Consider the following 24512-nt stretch of genomic DNA (forward strand, 5'->3'; position numbering starts at 1 on the left):
GTCTTCGCCTCAGTTTCAGGTGTACTCTCAGTTTCAGGTGTACTCTCGGTCTTCGCCTCAGTTTCAGGTGTACTCTCAGTTTCAGGTGTACTCTCGGTCTTCGCCTCAGTTTCAGGTGTACTCTCTGTCTTCGCCTCAGTTTCAGGTGTACTCTCAGTTTCAGGTGTACTCTCAGTTTCAGGTGTACTCTCAGTTTCAGGTGTACTCTCAGTCTTCGCCTCAGTTTCAGGTGTACTCTCAGTTTTCGCCTCAGTTTCAGGTGTACTCTCAGTTTCAGGTGTACTCTCAGTTTCAGGTGTACTCTCAGTCTTCGCCTCACTCTAAGGTCCGTGTAGCAGAAGCTGCTCTTCATATATGGTCAGTCTAGTTTTCATAAAGGAATGAATGCGTCAGCAGTTTTTATCTCAAGTTGAAACACATTTTTCAATCCAAAGCTGTGCAGCTGCAGCTGATCTAGCTCTGTGTGACCTTGAGATCCCTGCAGTGTTGCTTTTTATGTATTTGACTCGCTGATGTTCTGACCTTTTATCTTTTTTTAAACTATTTCATTTGAGTTCAAATACAGAAACGGTTAGGATCCAGTTGTGGCCCGAGCAGCTTAAAAGATTAAACTTTGACGGTTTACTAGAAACCTAAAGTTAACGTGTTTGTATGCATGAAAAATAATGTCTGTAGGGCCCCAAAAGTAGGTCTGGCCCAGGGACCCACACCCTCCTTCATCCGGCCCTGCATCCACCCATCTACCTACTGAAAACATTTCACCATCCCCTCAGCTGAGCTCTGGGTGTAACAACTAAATCAACACGTCACATGTTTCCAAACTTTAGTGATGGAGAGACTTCCACCTGTTGATAAACCCAGCTGGCGGCTCCGTACCTGATGAAGGTGGTCTTCCCGGTGGAGTACTGGCCCACCAGCAGCACCATGGGTTTGGACTGGAAGTCTGCGCTCTCCAGGGCCGGGGAGTGGAAGTCATGGAAGAGGTACGTCTCCTCCAGCGGCAGCAGCTTCTTGGTGTAGAGAGTGTGCAGGCCCTCGGTCACCGTCTGGTACATCTCTCCTTCCTTGTTGCGGCCACCCTGCTCCTGTTTGACCCAGCTGAACATGCTGCCTCTGCTCCGACTCCAACTTCCCTCTTTGGACGTTTCCTTCCCTTCGGTCCGGCTGCGGCGCGGGGGGGCGCTTCTCCTCCTGCTGCTCCTCTGTCTCCTCCTGCTGCTCGACAGCGTCTCCTCTGTGCTCAGCTGTTTGTGTTGTGGGGGGCCCCCTGATGATGTGGTTACCTGCGGGCACCGCCCTGCGTGACGTCACCGCTCGCCCCACTGGACAGGGAGGAGGAGGAGCTCGATCCTGTTGCCTCAGGAAAAGTGAGGACGTTTAGCTGAAAATATTTATGTTTTGAGTTGCCACATGATACAGTTTGAAAAGTGCACACCGTTTGGAACACTTAGTAACAACTCAGATCCAGATATTTGTTTTTAAACGTTTTTTTTTTTTTTTTTTTTTCATTTATGGAAAAAATAAAAAAGTTGTGTACACACAAAGTACTTGTAGTATTCATATTGCGCCACTAGAGGGCGACAACACCCAGATTACAGTCACTTCAAAACAGCGTCATCATCATCTGGGATAAAATAAAATAAAAAATACCATTTCAGCACATGATCAACGTTTAATAGCAGCAGGAGCTGGATTATAATATTAAGACACATTTATGATACTAAGAAAAAAATCCTTTGAGAATCTTATTATGACATGAAGGAGACTATTCTCATTCACATCATGTGGTACACGAGGTGGAACGAAACTTATGTTCTCAAGGTCCCAGTTAGACTCAAAATAGCAATAGTTTGAAGTATAACAAAGAAACAGTATACAAGGATCTAAGATATACACTAAACAATAATAATACATACGTAGAGATGTAAATATAGAAGTCAGATAAATATTATGGTATAATGTCCTGATGCATGATGGTCCATCCAATCAGGGCGGCTGAATGGTGAATGGTGAATGGCTCAATGGTGACCATTGATCATCCAATCCATATATGGTATAATGTGTTACAAATTAAAATTTACATGTTGCATAGCTTCTAAAAAAAAAATTTAAAGCAATGTTTTATTAACATCTTATTTCTGAACCACATCAATAAAGAAGTAAGTGACATTCTTGGGATTAAAATAAGTATTTTATCCCCGTACCACCCACAGACCAATGGTCTGGTAGAAAGAATGGATGCTACCATTCAGAGTTTTCAAAATTAGGATTTATTTACTTTGTTTTTCTTGCTTTTACATTTTCATCGTGTGGTTGAGATCATTTTGTCAATTCAAATTTCAGAGCACTTTGCGACCTTGTGCAAAACAAACCAGAAAATTGGGACAGACATTTGGATGTAGTTCTATTTGGCCTAAAAACAAAGAAACAAGTTACCACCAAATACTCAACATACTTTTTAACTTTTGGTAGAGAAGCCAGATACCCAAGTGAAATTCCAGATGAGTACAAGGTGGGTTTGAGTCACCAACATATTTTTTAATTCAACCTTTATTTATACAGGTTAATCCCATTGCACCTTGGGGACTCATTTACAAGCGAGACCTGAAGAAACATTAACGTGTATTGTTTCATATACAACAATCACAGTGATTTAAAATAATACTAAATACTTTTCAAAAGTGGACAGCAGTGTTGAGGACATCATCTTGGAACAAGTCACTGACAACACTTTGAAATGTGACAAAGCCATTCTGGCTGTAATTGCCCCCAAAGCAGAAAAATAAACTAATAAAAAAAGGGAAAGCCACAAGTAATATGTGTGGATGAAAGTGTGGTGTTTAAATGTGAGAAGCCAGCAGAGGAAAGGGGGGAATTTGGATCCAAACTACATTGGGCCATACTTTATCGTTGGCATCAGTGGCAATAGTGTTGATTTGCAAGACAGTCAAGGTGTGATCAAACCTAAAATCACCATTGATCATCTTGTGGTTTACAATGAAGAGCAACCAAGAGTGCAACGACAATAACCTTCAGTTACTAGTCCACCACTCAAATGACTACTATACGACTACCTTTCCAGAGACTACTGAAAAATCGTCAGCCCTTGAGACCCCCACAGCCATCCCTCCAGAAACCTCAGAAATAATATTAAACCCTTTGACCAGAGCAACCTGCCACCACCAAGACACCTTCTTACCTTGGTATAAAAACAATTATCACGGTGGATACATAATCAAGCGTAAGTGCCATTAATTAAATTACTTTTTATCATTGCAAAGTTTTAAATGTGTGTTTTTATTTCCACAAGACAGAGTTCAGAAAATGTAGATAAACCTATGTTTACGCAGATTTTTGACAAAAAAAAGATTTTTTCCCAGAAAGTCAGCATTTTTTTAATCCAGCAGGGGGCGCTATAGTACCTTTTAGGACAAAAGCTACCCTAACAACAAAGAAGAAGAAAATTTTCGGAAAAAACAATATTAAATACAACCTTATATATTATTATTATATTATAATTGATCATTTATAAAACTTAAATTCAGAATCTTTTATAAAAATGTGCTATCGGTAGCCCTTTGGTGTAAAAAAAAAAAAAAAAGATAATTACAGAACCGGAACCGGAAATGTTCGTTTGTTTTGAAAGAGGGAAATTTAAAAGTTAATGGCGTTAGTAAACAAAGGAATTTACGGAATTAATTCACCAAAAAGGACGTAAATATGGAAATAAACTAACATTCTGTTCTTTCGAACGTAAAGTAAGTTTTTGGAACAACATTTTATCTTATTTTTTTGCATTTAATGCAGATTTTATTTCGTTTTACAACGTTTGAAAACACTTAGCGAGACGTAGCTAAATGTTCGTTTTAACGATTATATTTGTTGAAATAGGAACTCGGTGTACTAGTTTTTTCTTTTTATATGATCAGTATTTTAATATAATGCAGATTTTAATCGAGTTATAAAACTGAATCTTTTGTTTTATTTAATTATTGCTCTCCATGTAAGTTACCCGAAGAAACGCCGAATGATCCGACACAAAAAGATTTACAAATTAATGTCTGGTTTTCAAAACAATTAACATGTCTGGCCTTAAAAAAACAACTAATTATTTTATTACTTCTCCATTTTAAAAACTCTTATCATTCATCTTGATCACCAGAACTGTGCTAAAAAAACCTTGTGTATGTCATTTAGGTATTTGTTGCTTGTGTAAATTAATTTTGTTTGGTGCATTTAAAACATATTCTGCTAGTTAACAGTGAGGTTGCAAGTTGGAAGCTTTCCATGGTAATTACCAGGATTTTATAGAAATAAAAAGGATTAAACCTAAAATTTTAAACATGAGCATGGATTTTTAAATATATCTGCACAAAGCTTTGTAGTTTAATGGTTTTCATTTTGTTTTTATCTGGACACAATTACGATAAGCATAAATACATCGTCTATCCAGCCATCCATTATCTTTACCCGCTTCCCTGGGCAAGACACTGAACCCCTCATTGCCTTCGATGTGTGTCCCATAGGTGTATGATTGTGATAAAAGCACTGATTAATGGGTAAATGAGGACACAGATTGTTGTGTAAAATACTTTGAGTATCTTGATAAAATAGAAAGGCTCTATATAAGTACAGTCCATTTACTATTCTTCCTTTTCGGGTCTCAGGGGTCACTGGTGCCCATATTCAACAGCCACTGTGTGAGAGGCGGGGGACACCCTGGACAGGTCTCCAGTCCATCACAGGGCCACGAGACAAACAACCATTTACGCTCTCACTCACACCTAGGGACAATTTAGAGTTACCAATCAGTCTAATATGCATGTTTTTGGTCTGTGGGAGGAAAATGAGTACTCAGAGAAAACCCACGCATTCACAGAGAGAACATGCAAACTCCACCCAGAAAGGCCCCCGGACCAGGATTTGAACGGGGACGACCTGCTCGCTGAGAGACAGCAGCCCTACCACCTGTGCCACTGTGCTGCCTAAATACAACATATAACATGAATATTTTTGTTCAGAGTTGTGTACATAAGTGTAAAAAAAATAAATAACGTAAAAAACATGACATCAACAAAAAAAAGCACTAAAACGGTTAAATCCATTGTTCTTGAAAAGTTTCAGGAGAGATTTGTGACAAAAGAGTGTCAGCAAAGGAAAAGTTTACAAGACAGTGGTGAGACCAGCTATGTTGTTTAGTCTGGAGACAGAGACATGGACAAAAGGACAGGAGACAGGACTGGAAGTAGCAGAAATGAAGATGTTGAGGTTCTCCTTAGAAGTGATGGATAAGATTAGAAATTAGATCATCAGAGGTACAGCACAGGTTGAACAACTGGGAGATAAAGTTAGAGAGGCCAAACTGAGATGGTTTGGACATGTCCAGAGGAGGGACACTGGGTATATCGGTAGAAGGACGTTAAATGCAGCTGCCAGGAAAAAGACAAGAAAGAGATTTATAGATGCAGTTAGAGAGGACATGGAGGTTTTTGGACAGAGGACAAAGTGAGACAGAGAAGGTGGACTCTGTGGAGACCAATGAAGAAGGAACAGCTGAAAGAAGTTCTCCAAATGTTACGATCCAAAATGGTTGTGACACAGTGACATCATCATATGCAAATTATCTCATTAAATTATTTACTTTCATAACCTTTGTGTTAAACTTGGGCAACACGGTGGATTAGTGGTTAGCATATTGCCTCGCAGCAAGAAGGTCTTGGGTTCCGTCCCCGGTTTTTGGGCCTGTGGTCTTTCCGTGTGGAGTTTCCCTGTTCTCCTCATGGGTTTTCTCCGGTAGTTCAGTTTCAAGTTCAAGAATCTTTATTATCCCCAAGGTGCAATTAGTTTCACAGTCAGTAGACACATAAAACATCCATACTGGACAAGGAAATAAGACATTAACAGTACAAAAATCATCAGCCTGACCGCTACCTCCGACAGTCCAGAAACATGCCTGTTAGGCTGCCTTCAGGCCCTGGAGGACCTTGAAAAAGAGATCTGGGATCTCAGTGGTTTTTGCCTGCTTAAATAAAGATTATTTAATAAATAAAAACTTACCATCTGCCCATGACGGAACAAAATGTTTACATATATATTTTTGTCATTCAGAAGGTCACAGTTACTGAAAGCCAACAGCTCGGGCTGAATGTCCAGCAGTTTTTGTTATGACATACATTTAATTTAATGGTTTAAAATGTAGTTTTGTAAATAAACTCATTGGTTGGCTGTACTGAGCTTCCCCCGCCACCCGAGCTGCATGTGGCCCACAAGCTGCCAGTTGAATATCCCTATGATGCAGTTTATCTAAGTTACCTCAAATTCCAGTTATTTCTCATAAATTCCAATGGAAAGTTTCCAGAAATTTACCAAAACCTTTCCTCCTTGTTTCAGCTCTATGGACGGTAGTTTACTGCCAAACAGTTCTCCTGCAATGGAAAAAGATAACCGATTTAGCTCCACATTTAATTTAACGTCAAATAAGGTTATTAATATTCACTAAAAAACTAGGTTTTTATAATTTTACTATAGAAATTGTAACTTCTACAAAGTTGGATTATCTGAAAATGGTGAAATTGGTCATAGTATCATAAAAGATTGCTGCCTTTTAGTAAGCTAACAGAGTTTATCTCTGGCTTTTCAATGGTACAAAAACAAAACCTTTTTTTCTTCTTGGTTAACATTTTTTATAAATTAAAATCTGCCGTTGACCAAGAGATTCATCCTTGTAAAAGAAGTGTGCCGTGATTGGAGAATGAAAACAAATAGAGTTTGAATGAATCGTTGGTGTCTGTCGTCCTCCAGCGTGTTTGATTGACGCCAACATGAAGAAGATGAGGAGGTCGAAGGTTGCTGCTGAGCCCACGGAAAACTGTGAGTGACGTGCACTTCAATGAACTTCTGAGGAAATAGTGAAGGACGCTGACGTAAAACCTAAACTGTGATCATGTAAAAATCGTTAATGCTCGTTCTGTTGTGCAACGTCCAACTTTTCATGGCATTTTTTAGACGATGAATGATGTTTATTTGTCGCTGCCAACTGTGTCGGAGGAAGAGGCGAGGCTAAACGGAGGTCCTTGGCTTTGTTAACTGGATATGGTCTGTTTTGTGTCCAGGCTGTGCTCTGTGCAGGTTCAGTGATGATGATCCAGCCTTATTTGGAGAAATGGTCAAACTCAAGGAGCACAAGATGTCGGTCCACTACTTCTGTTTGGTAAGCCTGTGGGAGGTTTGTTCCTCCTCAGAACATCTGGATTCTTACATGTTCCGGCAAGCTCTTCATCTGGGTTTGCACCGGTCATGTCTTTAATGTCCATCTTAGAGTTTGTTCAATCAATGTCTATTTCCTAAAACCTTCTCCATGAATCCCAGCTCGGAGCAGCTTCTGGTGGTCCTACGGGCAGATTTGTCCAGCTCCACCAGGGTCATCTTTGATGACAGCAGTCTGTAAACAACCAGGACTTGAGGAGCCCATTTCTTGGAGGTTTAGAAGGACCTGATGGACCAGTTTTTGGAGGTTCAGGAGGACTCGAGGAGACCAGTTGTTGGAGGTTTAGAAGGATCTGATGAGACCAGTTATTGAAGGGATTGTTATCCCGTTCTGGTCTGATGGTGGTCTCTAGCTGTCCTTTGGTTCTGGATCTTCTCTGCTGGATGGAGCGGATGTTCTAAAACCTGATGGTACTTTTCTGCATTGATGGAGTCTTTCCAGATGTGTAAGCTGCACATGTTAGAGACACTAATGCACTCCCATACCATCAGAGAGGCAACTGTTGGACCTGTGAGCCGGGCTGGATGGTCCCTCTCTTTAGTGCAGAAGATGTAGGGTCTGTGGTCTTTGGGACCTGTTTGACCACAGAACAGTTCTGGACTTCACCTCAATCCATTTGAAATGAACTCTGGTCCAGAGAAAATGGCAGTGGTTCTGGTTCTGTTCACATCTGGATTCTTCTTTGCCTGATAGAGCTTTAAGCAGCACCTGTGGATGAACTGTGTGTGAACAGAACCAGACCTGGTTTTACTGCAGTGGCCCCTGAGGGCCTCGTCCTTTGAGCTCAGTTTTTTTCAGATTCTTCTAATCTGTGGATCAGATTATGAACTGGAGATGATGGAGATTAAAGTCTTTGTTCTGGAACTTTACTGTGAAGTTGTTCCTCTAGTTTTAGACAGACTGCTGAACCTGTGTCCATCTTTACTTCTAGAGTCTCTGTTTGTCTCCAGTCCTCTGACCTGCTGATCATTCACCTCATTAGACTAAATGTTGGTTCTGAACTGGACCGCTGACTGTTACAGACTTTTATCAAATCAGAGCACAATGAAGTGATTGATCTCCTGCTTCGTTTAGATGACCAATCAGAATCCACAGGTATTGATGAGTTTAGTTGTTTGTCTGAATGGTTGCAGATGATGGATTTGTTTCAGTTTGACCAAAACAACCACAAACTTCAGGTGTTTTTACATTAAATTAAAATAATTTGTGTATAAACCAGAGGGTAAATGAATCTTGACTGTTTGCTGCCTCAGCTGACGTCGTGTGGAGTTTTCCAGCGAGGAGAGGAAGACGAGGGCGTCTTTGGATTTCTGATCGAGGACATCAAACATGAGATCCGAAGGTCGGCTCGATTGGTGAGTTCGTTGTTTTTACAGCCCTGTTTGTTCTTTCACCAGGGCTAAACAAGGACAGTCAGCAGGATTACACAACTACACATCTTAAATTCATACATTTCCTATTTGGAGCATGCCATGATTATTATATCGCAGTGGGGATGGGTTTCAATGTCGTGTCTAAGCCAGTCCTGTCTGTGTGGTCCAGGTCTGCTGCGGCTGTAAGAAGAAGGGCGCGTGCGTCGGCTGTTATGTCCGAAACTGCAGGAAGATGGTGCACTTCCCCTGCGGCAGAAAAAAGAAGTTCATATCGCAGTTTACCGAAATGTTTCCGTGAGTGTTGATAACAAGACACTGTTAGTTATCTAACTTTATCATGCTGAGACCCCCGGTCTTGTCTGCACAGAGACGGACTAGTTGTGGTCTACTAGTCTGGTCTCAGAGCACGCACAGACTGTGCACAAGCTGTAAGCAGAAAAGTCTTTAAAAAAACTAATTTAAAGGTTTTATTTTAGATCAATGCACAGGCTTCACATAATGTTAATGCAATTTAAATATTAAATGTTGAAAAACTGGAAAGTTTGGTTGAATCTAAAGCCTGACAATAATTCAGCACTTTTATTTTGTAATAATCTAAAATGGCAGAGGTTCGATGTTTATATTGTAGGAGTAAAGAGAGACAATACCAAAGGAAATAATAAATAAAACTGCTGCCAGTGGCTGTTAGGGTCACCACGGTAACCACATACCTGTGTCTGTCAATCCCTGATGGCACGCTTAATAAGACCAGCAGAAAGTAAACTTCAAAACAAACAATTGCTATGTGAAAACTAAAAGCCGTACTGAAAGACTTCTTGAACTTTACACCGATGAAGCGTTTGATGGGCAGACATGTTAATTTTTATGTTTCATTGATGGAGATAAATTAAGCTGAACCTTCACTTCCTGTTTGGAAAGGAAAAATCTGAGCTCTGATCCAATGGAAGTGAATGAGAGTTTGGGTGTGACCTCTGACCTCTGGGGGTGGGGTGGGGGGTGTTGAGAAGCTAAAGCAAAATTAGCAGAACAGTTCCTGAATCCAATAATCATCAGGACAGTAGGTGAAAGCTAAAATTGGCACAAAAATAGCTACAAGCTTGATAAAACAAAACAGTAGCTAACAGGTGAAATTGCAGTAGCTAAAACTAAAATTATTGGAAACAGTCCCATAATCCTAAAATAAACAGGACTCTCGATGAAAGCTAAAACTAGCAAAACAGGAGATAAAAGATAAAATTAACATAAAAGTAGCTAAAAGTTTTGGCAGCTAAAAGTTAATATTGGCAAAATAGTAATTTAAAGCTCATGTTAGTAGAACTGTACCTAAAACTTAATATGGACAGTAAGTGAAAGTTAAAACTAGCAAAATAGTAGCTAAAAATTACAATTGCAACAGTAGCTAAATTATAACATTAGCAGAACAGTAACTAAAATATTTTTTCAAGCTACAGAAGGGTTAACAAATAAAAACTGGCTACTGAAATGGAAGAACTTAACATAAATAGTAATAAAGTGCTTTGATGCACCTTTATAAAAGTAGAAATATTTGTTTGCTCAGGTTAGTAAAGTACAAATACTGGTGTAGATTCTCAGTCATCCAGGGCATGGAAAATCCAAAATTAAAATTTAAAACCAAAACGACTAAACTTTTGTTGAGTAGTAGAAGACGTTTCTCTTCCCGTCAGAGGCGTTCTCACTTCTAACCTGGAGAATGTGGAGTTCAAAGCTTTAAACTGCAGGACGTGTTCTGTTACACTTCAAATCTTCAAAAACACATCATGATGTATTTGTGTGCAGGTCTTACTGCGAGGATCACAGCCCCTCCCAGTCTGTGACTGTGGGGTCCGACTTCAGTCTGCCTCAGTCCTGCTCCGTCTGTTTGGACTCCATCGACCCAGTTTTGTCCTACTCCATCCTCAAGTGTCCGTCCTGCCATGCCAGCTGGTTCCACAGAGACTGTGTGCAGGTGGAACATGTGACATGAAACCACATTTTACTTGACTGGTTCCTTCATTGACGCTTTCAGTTAGACCTGTAGGGAGAAAAGCAAAGATTACAGAACCTGCTCCATCTATGCATAATAATAATAATAATAATATTGTTATTAAAACCCTGAAGATAATGATTGTTCTCACTGACTTCCTGCTTGTGTTTTGTATCTGTAGCGTCAGGCCCAAAGCGCTGGGCTCTTCTTCTTCAGATGCACTCTCTGTAACAACAAAGAAGACTTCCAGGAGGAGATGCTCAGGATGGGAATTTACATCCCAGAGAGGTAACACCATCATTTTACTTACACTGTTACAATCTCCCGAGTTTAAAACAAAATTTGCAGATTAGATTCAATAAAAAGACAAAGAGGAAAGACTTAGAGTGAGATGAAGGCCTAAACCAAGAAGAAGGCCTGTAAAACTGAGAGATTTAGATGCAGTTAGAGAGGACATTGTTGGAATGAGGACAGAGGACAGGGATGGAGGAGGACAATTCGCTGTGGTGACCCCTGAAGAGAGAACAGCTGAAAGGATTGCAGATTAGATTTTAAAATATGAGCTTATCCTTTCAAGGTGATGCTTCTGTTATAAAATAAGGTCTTTCATTATGCCTAAATCAGATTTCCTGGTTTTTTTTTTTTCCTTTGCAGAGATGCATCATGGGAATTGGAGGCAAATGCATTTTCAGAACTCCTGGAAGTGCACAGGCGCTGTGACTCCCTCACATGCCTCTGCAACAACGGACGCACATACTGTGCCAAGACCGGGTACGTGATCCTCTACTGTCGGCTACAAAGTTCAAACCATAAACTGTCTGAAATGTGAGTCCACGTGTGGTGGATTCAGGAGACTGGACATGATCTGGAACCAAAGTTTTTATGGTTGACGGTGTATGTCAATGCACAAACCAAGCCATGAAGTCAAAAGAAGTGTCTCGACCTCCAAGACAGGATTGTATCAATGCACAGATCTGAGGAAGGGTCCAGAAATGTTTCTGCACCACTGAAGGTCCCAGTGAGCCCAGCGATCCACTTCCTCTGTTAAATGGAAGAAGTTTGGAACCACCAGGACTCTTCAACCCAGCCGGTCAGAATCGTCATTGAACAACTGTGTCTTAGTCAGAGAGGTGACCAAGCCCCTGAGGGTCACTCTGACTTATCTCCAGCTGTGAAGAGAGGAGAACCTTCTAGAAGAACCATTACTTCTCCACCCATTAGGCCTGTGTGGTAAACATGGTGCAGAAATGTTTGTCCATCCACAGAAGGTCCCACTGTTTGTTGGGACCTTCTGTGGTGCAGAAACATTTCTGGACCCTTCCTCTGATCTGTGCCTCGATTTAATCCTGTCTTGGAGGTCAATGGAGACAGTTCCTTGGACTCCATGGCTTATGGATACATTGGATCCCTGTGGGACGCCACAACTACGTGCGATCAGATGAAGAATGCTTCTCTGAAAGGACAGAAGCTGTGACGTTTCAGAGCCACACCTTCAGTGCTGAAACATTTCCCTCAGTTGTGATCCGTACATGACCTTAAATAAATCTGACCTTGAGCTGATGTGTGGAGGACACCAACTGCTCCTCTTCTCGCTGTCTTTAAAAGCTTCACTAGTTGAGGAACAAGAATTGGTTCACTTTTCTTCCTGTGTTTGTTTCAGCTGGTTTGAGTTGATTCGGTGTCGCCTGTGTGGGTCCACAGGGACTCACCGAAAGTGCTCAGGACTACAGGTGGACACCACAGACTGGGCTTGCACGGACTGCACAAACGCTACTGACGGGAAAGGTCCGAGCGATCCGTTCCCTGCTCCTCAGTTTTATCTCCTCTGCTTTACAAACTGGTGCAAAGACGAGCTAACCGTTTCGTCGTTTACTCCTCCAGCATCCCTGGTTACCTCACCTCAGGAGGGTCAGAGGAGAAGTTTCCTGTCCAAACGCCACCTGTCTTCGCTCGACTCTCCCATCAGCTGTAAAAGGTACGCAGCTCCAACGCTCTGACCAGCTGCCATCATCTGCAGGACTGGGTTTGAGTGGGTCTGTCTCTTTCAGAGCGTGCTCACCTGTTCAACCTGGATCACCTGAGGAGCTCCTTCAGTCTTTAGTTCCTCGACTCCATCACACCAGTGTTCAGGTAGAGGTGAATGGGGACCAAGCTCTGTCTGCTGGTCTAGACCTGGTCAGGAGGACTGATTTCGACCCTACACACCTTCTGTCCATCAGGTCTGAATACAAACTAACAAGAACAAGAAAAAGCAAGAATTTACCCAAGTTTGGATGTTTGTTTTTTTTATTAAATCTTTTTCTTCACAAGTGTCCACCGTCTTTGTTCAGGTTCAAAGATGAGCAGAACACTGTGTTCTCCAGCAGCCACGAAGACACAGCCAAGAAGTACTTCTTGAAACTTCTCATTCAGCAGATCCAGGATTCTGTGGTGTTTGAGGGTCCAAGTGGATCAAAAAATCTGACACTGAACTCTCAGGGTAGGAAGACCTAGTTGTTTGTGAAGAATGTGCCAGTAAATTAATAAATTATGTCTAATGGACCGGTGGGCGTCCTTCAAAATAATTCAGACCTTCTTTACTTTATGCAGTTGTGATTCTATGGTCATTTAAATTCTGTTTTCCTCATTAATGTAAACTCAGAATCCCAAAACTACATCAGCGACCTCAGCCGGACCGACAAACCCAAAGTCCGCAATTCAGCTTCCTCCATGGAAGATGTGCTGGTGGGATTGAGAAGATCTGAGAAGTATTCCTTCCACCTTCCGATGACATCACTGGTTGAGGTCAACAGAACCCCACCTTCACTGAACACAGTGTTGGTAAAGAGCTGCTTTCCTCTCCTCAGCCGCCTGATGGTTTGCCAGAATCTCCTCAGGGCTGACCAAGACTCTTTATCCAAGGTCTCACCGAACTCCTCCCACATCTGAGCTTTTGCCTCAGCTACAGCCAAGGCTGCGGCCCGCTTGGCTCTCCGGTACTCCTCAGCTGCCTCCATAGTTCCACCAGCCAATGGCCAGAAATGACTCCCTTCAGCTTGACAGCCTCCTTAACCCGGGGTGTCCACCAACGAGATCAAGGATGGCCACCGCGAGAAGCACCGACAACTTTGCGGCCACAGCTCAAGACAGCTACTTCAGCTGAGGTGCGGAACATGGCCCGCTCGGACTTGATGTCCCCCACCTCAGCTGGGATGCGGTTAAAGCTCTCCCGGAGGTGTGAGTTGAAGATTTTCTTATGGGTTCTTCTGCCAGGCGTTCCCAGCAAACCCTCACTACACGTTTGGGTCTATTGGGTCTGACAGGCATCTGATCCAACTCACTACCAGGTGGTGATCAGTTGACGGCTCAGCTCCTCTCTTCACTCAAGTGTCCAAAACAAACGGCCGCAAATCAGATGACACGACTGAAGTCAATCATCGATCTACGACCTAGGGCCAAGTGAACTTATGGACACCCTTATGTTGTGGTGGGCCCACAGGAAGGCAAACCCATGTTTCTCGTTCGGGCTGAGCCTAGACACCCGGTCACCAGGCACTCACTAACAAGCCCCGCCCCCATGCCTGGCTTCAGGGTGGGGCCCCTGTAACCAATGTCTGGTCAAGGGACACAGAGCTCTTTGTTTTTTTCTTTTGTCTATAAAAGTCTTTGGAGTCTTTGTTCTTCGTCTCAAATCCCCTACAGCTCGGTCTGTTTAGTTGGGGATTGGTGTAGCCACTTTCAGAGACGTTCAAGGGAACCCACTGGTCCACTCGAGGACATCCACAGAGAATTCTCCGTCTCTTGTTGCTTAACAGTGTTGCTCAGAAATAATGTTCACATTGACATAAGTTCTGTAGAACAGGATGTTTAGCTTTTCTTTTAGCCCTGACCAGTTTCACAGTCCCAGCTGCTGAAAAACAACCCTGCACCATGATGCTGCCACCGCCGTGCTTCACTGTGGCGATGGTGTTAGAAGTTCCTTTAACCCTGTGGTTTGGCCTTCTGGGGTCTTTTATGTCCATTTAGTTTAATTTGCTACTAATTTTGTTGTAGAAGCATCTCAGCAGGGATCTCAGTGTTGATGCAAAAATGTGTGAACTGTGATATTTATTTATTAAATTTAAAAAGTGTTGTAAACGTTTGTTTGAAAATGGGTACTGACTGAGTGTAAAACAATGAGAGGAAAATCTAATTGAAGCAAGATCTGAGGACTTTCTGAAGCCTACACCTCAAGTCTTCCTTCACAAACGTTGGCGTGTCAAATCGAGTAAAACCTGTTCGTTCCCCAGCTCTACGTGACGACCTGTACTTCGACGTCGGCTGCCTGCTGGCTCTGGCTCTGGTCCACGACGGTCCTCATGTTGGGTTCTTCTCTCACGCGCTCTACCAGTGTCTGTTCAACTACCCAGCCAACTGCCCCCTCACCGTCAGGGACATGACGTCTGAAACTACTTTCACCCAGCAAGTCAGGCGGGTGAGCGCAGCACCGAGTCACATGACCTCACCAACATTACGGACATTTTAAATGCAGCGGTTTCGTGTAAATGGTTTCAGATTGCGGCGGCCAGGTCTGTGGAGGAGCTGAAAGAAGCCGCGGCAGAGAGCTGGGAGTACCTGGAGCTGGCCGGCTGCAACCGACCAATCAGCAGCCTGGAGGAGCGAGAGGCGCTGGTGGAGGACCTGGTCAGCTTCACCATGATCACCCGGATGCAGCTCCCCCTGCAGAGGTAAAATAATCTAACGTTTTCTTTAAGGGATGCATATCGCCCGCCGCCTTTCATGACAGAGCGTCATTTTAAGATGGCCGCCACAGCTACACTCAGGAAATGTGCTAATGCTCTGATCTTGTGTTGAGGACGACTCTCAGCTACTACCACATAAACTTATCTCTGTAAATGTTAGTATGTTGTAGCCATTTTTTGCGTAGAATCAGGAGAATTAGCTGTGGCGGCCATCTTGGCTTTAGTTTACTCCAGATGTTAATCAGTTGTAGATGAACATTAAGGTTTTTAGTAAAGCTTGTCCAGTGGTTCATTGGATATTTTGCTAACAGACTGGTTTGTATCATAATGTTTGTTTGTTTTTGTCCTGCAGGTTTCGGGAGGGTCTGCAGACGTTGGGCGTCTTTGATCAGGTGTTTTTAACCTCCTTTTTTCCTGCAACGACACAAAAACCTTCACACCGCTGCGTGTTGTCTTTTTCTTGTCCAAACCGAACCACAACTTAAAGCAGCCTGATCTGCTCCAGGTTCAGCTCTTCCCGTCCGTCTTCTTCGGCGTTTTCTGCCAGACCGCGGAGCACGTCACGGCTCAGACGCTCAGCTCGCTCTTCACCGTCAACTTCTCCGAGCAGGAGGACAAACTGAAGCGGGAGACGCCCGTCGTCACCTTCTGGAGACACTTCCTGCTCGAGTGTGAAGGTAGGGAGTTCATCTGAAGAGAGAAATTGGTCTCGTACAAACTCACTGAACCAAAATTTATTTTTACATACAGTTTTTTAAGCCTAAAAAAGCAACAGTTTTCACTTTGGAAAGTGTTTCAATGTATAAATGGTGGGATGCGCTCCGACTAGATTGCGTTTGTGCACAAACCAGATTTTTCAGCTCCCGAGGAACGAACGTTCTGCATTCAAGGCTCGTTTGAATTCCCTTCTGATTCCTACGTTTCTGCGGTTGTTTTACGTCTTTCAGGAATATGTCACCACCTATCAGTAAAAACACATAAACCTGCTTGTGTTTGTCTTCACTTTTAAAAACTGCAGCTTATTCTTACTCATAAGTTGCTATATTCATACCCATATGCTCACAACAGACTCATGTTCTGGCTGCTGTTTTGTACACCGTATTATTTTACATTGTTATTGTTTAGCGTGTACAGTAGTCCCTTGTTTATCACGGGGGGTCCGTACCCTGAAGCCTCACGATAAGTGAAAAACTGCAAAGTAGGAGTAGTAGTACAAGTAGTAAGTAGTAATATTTAAGCATGTATGTATATATATATATATATATCTGTGTGTGTATATAAATGAGTTTTAAACCCCTCCCATACTCTTGTAATATTCTAAACAATATTTCTAAACTCTAAACGCTTTAAAAGAGCACAGAATGTCATGATTTCAGCTCTTGGCCACGCCCACTTCTCCTCTGCAGAGCAGAGATGTGACACATGACAGGAAGCTTCTCCTGCAGCTGTGGGCTGCACACCGACCTGTGCAGAAGGTGCTAAATAATTTAAAATACTGTAGTCCCTCGCTACTTCGCGGTTCGTTTATCATAGACTCGCTCTATCACGGTTTTTAAAAATAAGATTGGACATGACACACAATTGGCTGACTGATGGATGAGTCACACGGTCGGCATGGAATTTTTATTTAAAATAAATTATTTAAAATCATTTAGCACCTGCTGCACACTTGTGCAGCCTAGAGCTGCAGAACAAACTTCCTGCTTCAGGGTACGGATTCCCCGCGATAAACGACTGTAATTCACTGTAAATAAAAATTCCATGCTGATCATGCGGCTCATCCATCAATCAGCCAATTGTGTGTCATATCCAGTCTTACTTTGAAAAACCAAGATATAGCGAATCTACAAAAAACAAACCGTTTTTTGGCTCTGGAACCTTTTCGATTCGATCGATTTCGACCCTGAACCTTTTTTTTTTTAGTTTGAAGGTAAAAATCTTCACGTAGGAATTATTTTTTATTCACTTGTTTAGTTTTGTTTCGCTCAGATTGTTTGGATTACCATACGCGTTTGTAATTTTCCAGACGTGTGCACAAATTGTTGGACATGTTTTTAAAAAAAATGTCTCATTGATTTGTGCTTATTAAAATTCCTCTTCATATCAGTGAAGAAACTGAAACGTTTTGCTTCGTTAAAACGCAGCCTTTGTAAACGTGCTTCCTCTCTTGCTTCATGAATTTAATCAGCTCCTTCCTTCTCCTCAGTTGGAAAAAGCTCCATCTCTCTGATGGACGTCCTTCGCTTCTCCACCGGAGCCGATAAGCTTCCATCCATCGGTCTCTTCCCTCCTCCCTCCATCTCCTTCCTCCACACTCCCACCTCACCCAGAGCTGGACCAGAAGAGCCGGAGGAGTGGAGCGATGAGGGGCTTTTCCCTCAGAGCAAGCCCGAGTCCAACACGCTCCTCTTACCCGTCAAATCCACCTACAAGGCCTTCAAAAGCTCCATGGAGCAGGCCATCAGCCACCACGTGCACCTCCTCCCCTCAGAGCTGGAGTAGGAGGAGTCGACTCCTGTTAACTCCTTTATGTAACCCTTTTGAAGAGAAACGTCCATTTTTTTTTTTTTTTTTTTTTATGACAAAGACTGATGCTGAAGCAGCCCCTGACATGTTCTCAGTCAGTTTGGTTTACTGGATTTTGTTTTAAAGTTTGTTTTTTGTTTTACACCCTGAAAATGACTGGGCCGTCGTGTAAAATGTAAATACAACCAGAACGCAACGATCCGCAAATCTCACATAAACTCATAATGAACTTAAGAAATTACACAAAATTTTGAGGGGTGGAGGGGGTGGGGGTGGGGAATCTGGTAATGTTTTATTTGACGGTTGTTCCAGGTTCATGTTTCCTCCATGAAACATCTTCTCTTCTAACAGTCTAAACATTTAGGATCTTCTCTGCAGGATGTGAGCAGATGTTCTGAAATTCTACATTAATGGAGTCTTTCCAGATGTGTCAGCTGCTCATGTTAAGACGCACTAATGCACCCCCATACCATCGGAGAGGCAGCTGTTTGACCTGTGAGCTGATACCAGGCCGAATGGTCCGTCTCCTCTTCAGTACGGAGGGTCCATGGTTTATAAACAGAACTTCAGATTTGGACCCGCCTGGCCTCAGCAGTTCTCCACTTCACCTCAGTCCATTTAAAATGTGTTGTTACCATCAACATTTAAAATTACCTTTTATTTTTAAAGTTATTTTCTTAGTTTAAACATTTGATATGCTTATTATTTTTCATTCTGATAAAACATTAGTTTGAGATTTGCAGTCGTTGCAACATTTGTGGAATTAGCAGCGTATAAGTCAGTCTGTAGTGAACACATATCTTTATACGTATAATGGTTTTTTTATGTTTTACCAGTAATCCTAAGTGTTTTGTAACTTGCTGTGAACGTTGAAAAAGTTCGATTGTTCAGAAACTAAGAACGCGCTGACCTGGTGTTTTCGTCTTAAAACATGGAGATGATCCAGAACAGGAATTTGTTGATCAGAGCCAAATGTTTTCAGCACTTATCAGTTCAAAGAATATATATTTATTTTTTTTTTTATTTTATTTTTTTTAAACTTTCTCACAAGAAAACAAGTTTTGGTGAAATTAAATGTGTTTAGAGTTTGTTGAACAAAACTAAACAAATGGACATGAAACATGAGAAAAGCATTATAATAATGTCACAGATACCGTGGCTATATAATAAAATAGAAACGGCAAAAAGAACAAATACAACAACAAACAAGAAAGATCTAGTTCTGTTAAGGAGCAGGAGGAGGCAAATGATTTTATTAGTTCTTACCCCTAGTTAAATTTTCCTATCAATATATAAATATAATTACCCATATTTAGTTTAGTGTAGATCTTGTACCCCCACATTTAGCTACCCAAACAAGCACTTATTGTCCTTCCTGCAGGTGAAATATTAACAGGTGATTTTCTTTGTACTGTTTTATTTCAAGGTCAGTTTGAATGTCACCTGGCTGCGTCTAATGGAGACAAATTGCGAAGGAGTTTTGTGCGGGACTTTCCGAAACGTCTCAAAAATTTGCCAAAGGTTTTCAGTTTCCTCTGAGTTGCAGGGTGTTGTGAGAATTTTTGAGAAATGTTTCCCAAAATAGTCTCGGAGTTTCGAATTTTCCTCAGTTTCCGTGAGTCAGAGTGGGAGAAATGTGAGACGACTTTAAGATGGTGTGACAACCGATGAAGCCGAACTGGTGGAAACAAGAAAAAAAAAGAGAATAAATTGTGATCATATTGAGATATAACAAGTCCTCCTTCCATGTCAGAGATTTAAACAAAGTTCATGTTCTGCGGAGAAATAAAGGAATTCTTGTTTTTGTCAAACCTTTGTAAATGTTGTGATGTCACATTAAGATCCAGGGATTTGACTCCAGCAGGTTATGCTAAAGTTTTACACTTTTTTTTTTTCATTCAACCTTTATTTAGACAGGTTAATCCCACTGAGCGTCGAGGACTCATTTACAAGAGTCATTTCACAGAATGAGTAGCATTCAGATGGTTGAGGATTACTCTCAGCTACTACCACAACATATTTTAGCTCAATGTCAGTAAAATTAACTGAAATATTGCCATTTATGGTTTTTTTAAGGTCAGCTATGGCCATCTTAAATTGGGTTGAATCCTAAATTTAATCAGTTGTAGGCCTAAAAATTACAGTAAAATAATTATAGTTTTTTTGATAAAGTGACAAAGTGAGACCTCTATAAACCAGCCAGTGTACAAAAAAAAAGACAGCGTGAGACCTCGATCCAGCTAGTATATGAAAAACAGTTATCAGTTAGTGTACAGAAAATGCGACGGAGTGAGACCTCTTCATTATCAGTTAGTGTACAGAAAATGCGACAGAGTGAGACCTCTTCATTATCAGTTAGTGTACAGAAAATGCGACAGAGTGAGACCTCTTCATTATCAGTTAGTGTACAGAAAATGCGACAGAGTGAGACCTCTTCATGATGAGTTTAGTGGTCAAAAAAACCAACAGAGTGAGACCTCTTCATCGTGTGCTTATTACTTAAAAGCGAAGAAGTGAGATCTTCATCACACCATCACAATTCATTTATCTCAATAATGTTACTTCATACCTGTGCAATAACCTGTCACACAACCCCTGTAGTAAATGTTATCTATTTGCAATATATATCATGCCCATTTAAGCTACCTGAAATATTTATTTATACTAATTCATCCTACTTGCACCAAGTCCACCATGCTGTTATTTTCTATATTTCTTTTGAACTTTGTAAATATATTTCTTTTTCACTTTTTGGTACTTTATTTTGTACTTTTGATTCAGTTCAATTTCAATTCGGTTATTTATGTAGCATCAAGTCACAACGGAAGTCGTCTCAGAGCACTGAATAGAAACATTTATATATACAATATAATAAGTTAACACTGAGGAGCAGACTGCTTTGAAGTTAACGCCAGTGCAGAACTATCATCTTGATCAAGCATGAAGGCAACAGTGGAAAGGAAAAACTCCCTCATGAGGAAGAAACCTTTAGCAGAACCAGGCTCAGGACAAGCGGCCATCTGCTTCGACCGGCTGGGTTTGAGAGGAACAGATACACAATGACAGGCCAAGAGTCACATGTTAAGAAATAGTATCTGTTATTGCATACTTTAGTATGTCTTGTGTTTTCGTGAATCAAATCGGTTCTTCTCATCCTGAACATTTCATTGCAATGTTGACCTTGTGTTAACCTGCACAAGACAAATAAACAAACAGCCTCTTCATCATCAGTTAGTGCACAGAAAAATCGTCAGAGTGAGACCTCTTCACTGTCACTGCTCTTTGAATGGGCAGCTGCCACGTCAGTCGTCTCGTCATCACCATCAACATAAAACATGGCGGCCTCTGTCCGAGAGAAGCAGACAGGTGAGTGAAAATAACAGATTTTCTTCCGTAAAGGTAATTGTCAGTGGCAGAAAGCAGCTGTAATGAACGCCTCAAGGCCTTATCGAACCCGGGTCTGACCAAGGTTGTTTATTTAACCGTATTAAGCCGCTAACCGGCTAACAACCCGCCAGCTACACAAGCTAGCTGTCCGGGTTCAGTTGACGTTGAACCTCTACAACCAAACTCCTTAAGTAAGTTGTTGGTTGAAACACTTTGTGATGTTAACAGTAAACAGAGCAGGTAATATCTGTTCATACTGGTTGTTCCGGAGTAGAGGAACGAGCTAAGTGAGATTAGCCTGCTGCTAACGGTTAATCTTTAGTTTAATCATCGGTTTTACCCACAGGCTGCAGTGTGTCGGATAATTTAACAAATATTTAACTAAAACCTTTAAAATACATTATTGTGTAAATTATTTTCTTATAATTTGTGTTCTGAAAACGTGCAAATCTTTTAAACTTAATCTGAAATATAAGCTAACATTAAACAGCAGCTAAAAGATCAAATTAGCAAATCTGCAGCTTAACAATAAAATTGGCCAAATGTAGTTAACGTGATTAAAAAATATATGAATACAGCTAAAAATCTTCAAAACCTAAGAGATAGATTTGGCTAAAACTAGCAAAACTGTAACTAAAGGCTAAATGGCAAAACAAAACATAGTCAGAATTTGCAAAACCACAGCTAAAAAAAATAGACATGTAGCAAAATAGTAGCTAAAAAAATCAAATCCGCAAAACTGCTGCCCAAAACTTAAAACGTAAAACTTTGCTTAAATGAGCAAAATATCAAATTTAGCTAAAATTGGCTAAACTAGCTTAAAATGAATTAAAACCTTAAATTGAGCAAAACTGTAACTAAAAGGTAAAACTAGCTAAAGCTAAAATTAGCTAAACTTTTGCTAAAGTTTGTAAACTAGTGCCTAAAAGGTTAGCAAAACTCTGGCTAAACAATAGCAAATGTAGCTAAAATGAGCAATAGCAAAGCTAAAATGGCAAAACATCAGATGGTTATAAATTGCTAAACAATAGACAAAAACATTAGCAAACTAGCAAAGGAATCTGCAAAATGAGCTGAACATTTTGTCTTCATAATATTTCTTTTTTTGTTTCTGCAGTGGCGTTAAAGCGCATGCTGAACTTCAACACTCCTCCTTTGAAAAACTCATCAGCCGAGCCCGTATGGAAGGTAAAACTTGACACCTGCGGATGCACCTCGTCACTCTTTTTAACACGCCTCCCTGCATGATCAGATTGAAGTCACAAAAATGGCCGCACAATGAAACAAAGGCAGGATTGTTACTTTTACACACCACTTTTACTCTGACTATGCTGAGAAAATGGGGTTCAAACTGTTTTTTTTTTTTTTTTCCTGTTTGATGGAAAGTGGATTTTGACTCAAACCAAATTACATGTTTTGATTTCCATATAAAATCTGCTTTTTTATGAAAATTTGTTAAATGTTCTCAGGTTTATTTTCCTAGTTAATTAGTTAATCTAGTGAAATGCTTGTTTTCAGACGAACACACAGCTGAATTCTCTTATCTGTCTGAGCACATATTGACTGTGAGAGGCGTGTTTCTGTTTACTTCAGGTGTTGATTTACGACCGGTTTGGTCAGGACATCATCTCCCCCCTGCTGTCTGTCAAAGAGCTGCGAGACATGGGCATCACGCTGCACCTGTAAGACGTGCATGTTTACTGCTGCGAGGTTTTGTTTCTGCTACGCTAGGCGTACACGCTGGGAGCCAACAGTTGGATTTTATTAGTTAAAAAATATTTATCCAAACTTGTCTGTGCTCAAAAGGCTTGCTGGACTTTTCATTTATTAGACCTAAACATTTTTCAGTGAGCGAGAAGGTGGAAAATAAAAATTGCTGCAGAAATCCTTTAAGCCTTTGAGACCCTGTGTGCAAAATTTCGTTCCACTACACGAACCACATGTGGTGCGAATGACAAATAAAGAAACTTTGACTTTTAAATTATTTTGATGAATGCATATCGCCCATCACCTTTCATTCCTTAGTTTAAACTAAAACCTTTTGCTGAGAAGAGACGATTGTAGCCACTTTGGTCAAACCTGATCTCGTGTGATCTATCAGCTCTTAGATTACGTGTTAACAATGACTCTCATCTACTACCAAACCAAACTGTAGCTCAATATTCAACAAATAAATACCAGACTAAAGAATAATAAAACTTTTTGGATTAAAAAAACAAGTTTTATTTGTTGATTCTTTGAGTAATACCTGCCTTGTCTGTTTGAGGTTGTTGAAGCATCTTAATGAGCCGTCCGTGTTCCTGCAGGCTCCTTCACTCTGACAGAGATCCTATTCCAGATGTTCCTGCTGTTTACTTTCTGATGCCCACAGAGGAGAACATCGACAGGATCTGCCAGGTGATCCCACATTTTTAATTTCATCTTCTGACCGCAGAACTCTTCTGTTTGTGAAGGTGTGGAGATGAGAGGAGGGAAATTAAGTAAATAAAGGTGCTTTTGTCTTGGTGTAGCAGGTGTGTGTTTACCTTCATCCATGTTTCCAGCTAGATGCAAACAAACTACTCTCACAGGAACAGAAAAACAAACCAGGTAGGGAGGAGGCGCTAACAGCAGGGTAGGATTGATCATCTATTAATTTATCACTTAAAAATATAGTTTAAAAAACAAACTATTCTTAATGTATCCACTGTGAACCGTGAGCGGAGTCCTGCAGGCCACGGGTCGAACAGGAAGTTTGATAAACTTAAAGGTGTTTTCATTTTCTAAAGAAACTGAAACAAACGAGAAGCAAAGAGCGTCTGATTTAAAAAAAAAAAAAAAAAAGAGCTGCACTTAAAAAGTTAATTGAACTGAAAATCATCTTTTGCTGTTAAAATTAAACTTAAACGTTTAACGTACAACAGTGTAAGTTCTACAATATCATAAGTATTTTATTTAGATTAACTGACTGAAATATTTAACTCCTTAATCATTTATTTTTTTATGAAAACTATCAGCTGAGGATTTAAAGATCAAATACTTGTTTTGATACATTTATTTAAACATTTAAGTTTTAATAAAAAAAATCTAGTTTTCTTCTTCATCATCGATTTAAGTCACAACATTAAAGAGTTAATCAGGCAGATTTTAGACTGAGTTTAAAAGTTTTATTAGTTAAAATAAAAAATGTGTTGACACACAGACAGGAAGTGACTGACTAATAAAGAAGTGTGTGTGTGTGTGTGTGTGTGTGTGTGTGTGTGTGTGTGTGTGTG

At 40.8% G+C, this 24512-nt stretch overlaps 3 protein-coding genes across 3 annotated transcripts in view; 2 read left to right on the forward strand and 1 right to left on the reverse strand.

The window, feature by feature from the left end:
• The window catches only part of ehd4 (EH-domain containing 4), a 22211-nt gene extending 20906 nt beyond the window's left edge, over nt 1–1305 (reverse strand). Inside the window, exon 1 of the mRNA XM_037695069.1 lies at nt 877–1305. Within this exon, the coding sequence (XP_037550997.1) occupies nt 877–1106 (230 nt within the window). The 5' untranslated portion in view covers nt 1107–1305. The remainder of the gene's footprint in view (nt 1–876) is intronic.
• Nucleotides 1306–6821: 5516 nt separating this feature from the next.
• g2e3 (G2/M-phase specific E3 ubiquitin protein ligase) lies at nt 6822–17877 on the forward strand. Its single transcript, XM_037694792.1, has 16 exons — nt 6822–6870; nt 7113–7210; nt 8521–8622; nt 8810–8934; nt 10438–10606; nt 10806–10912; nt 11279–11395; nt 12285–12409; nt 12506–12599; nt 12673–12843; nt 12955–13103; nt 14893–15077; nt 15158–15330; nt 15698–15737; nt 15851–16022; nt 17552–17877. Exons 1-16 carry the CDS (start codon nt 6822–6824, stop codon nt 17845–17847), a joined length of 2172 nt encoding a protein of 723 aa, XP_037550720.1. The 3' UTR covers nt 17848–17877.
• A 3293-nt stretch (nt 17878–21170) lies between these two features.
• Nucleotides 21171–24512, forward strand: part of scfd1 (sec1 family domain containing 1) — a 32414-nt gene continuing 29072 nt past the window's right edge. The window contains exons 1-4 of the mRNA XM_037695148.1: nt 21171–21237; nt 22376–22446; nt 22852–22940; nt 23565–23655. Coding sequence (XP_037551076.1) covers nt 21207–21237; nt 22376–22446; nt 22852–22940; nt 23565–23655 — 282 coding nt within the window. The 5' untranslated portion in view covers nt 21171–21206. The remainder of the gene's footprint in view (nt 21238–22375; nt 22447–22851; nt 22941–23564; nt 23656–24512) is intronic.

This window comes from Nematolebias whitei, chromosome 21, assembly GCF_014905685.2.
Source record: "Nematolebias whitei isolate Nwh7 chromosome 21, NemWhi1, whole genome shotgun sequence".
Lineage (NCBI taxonomy): Eukaryota > Metazoa > Chordata > Actinopteri > Cyprinodontiformes > Rivulidae > Nematolebias > Nematolebias whitei.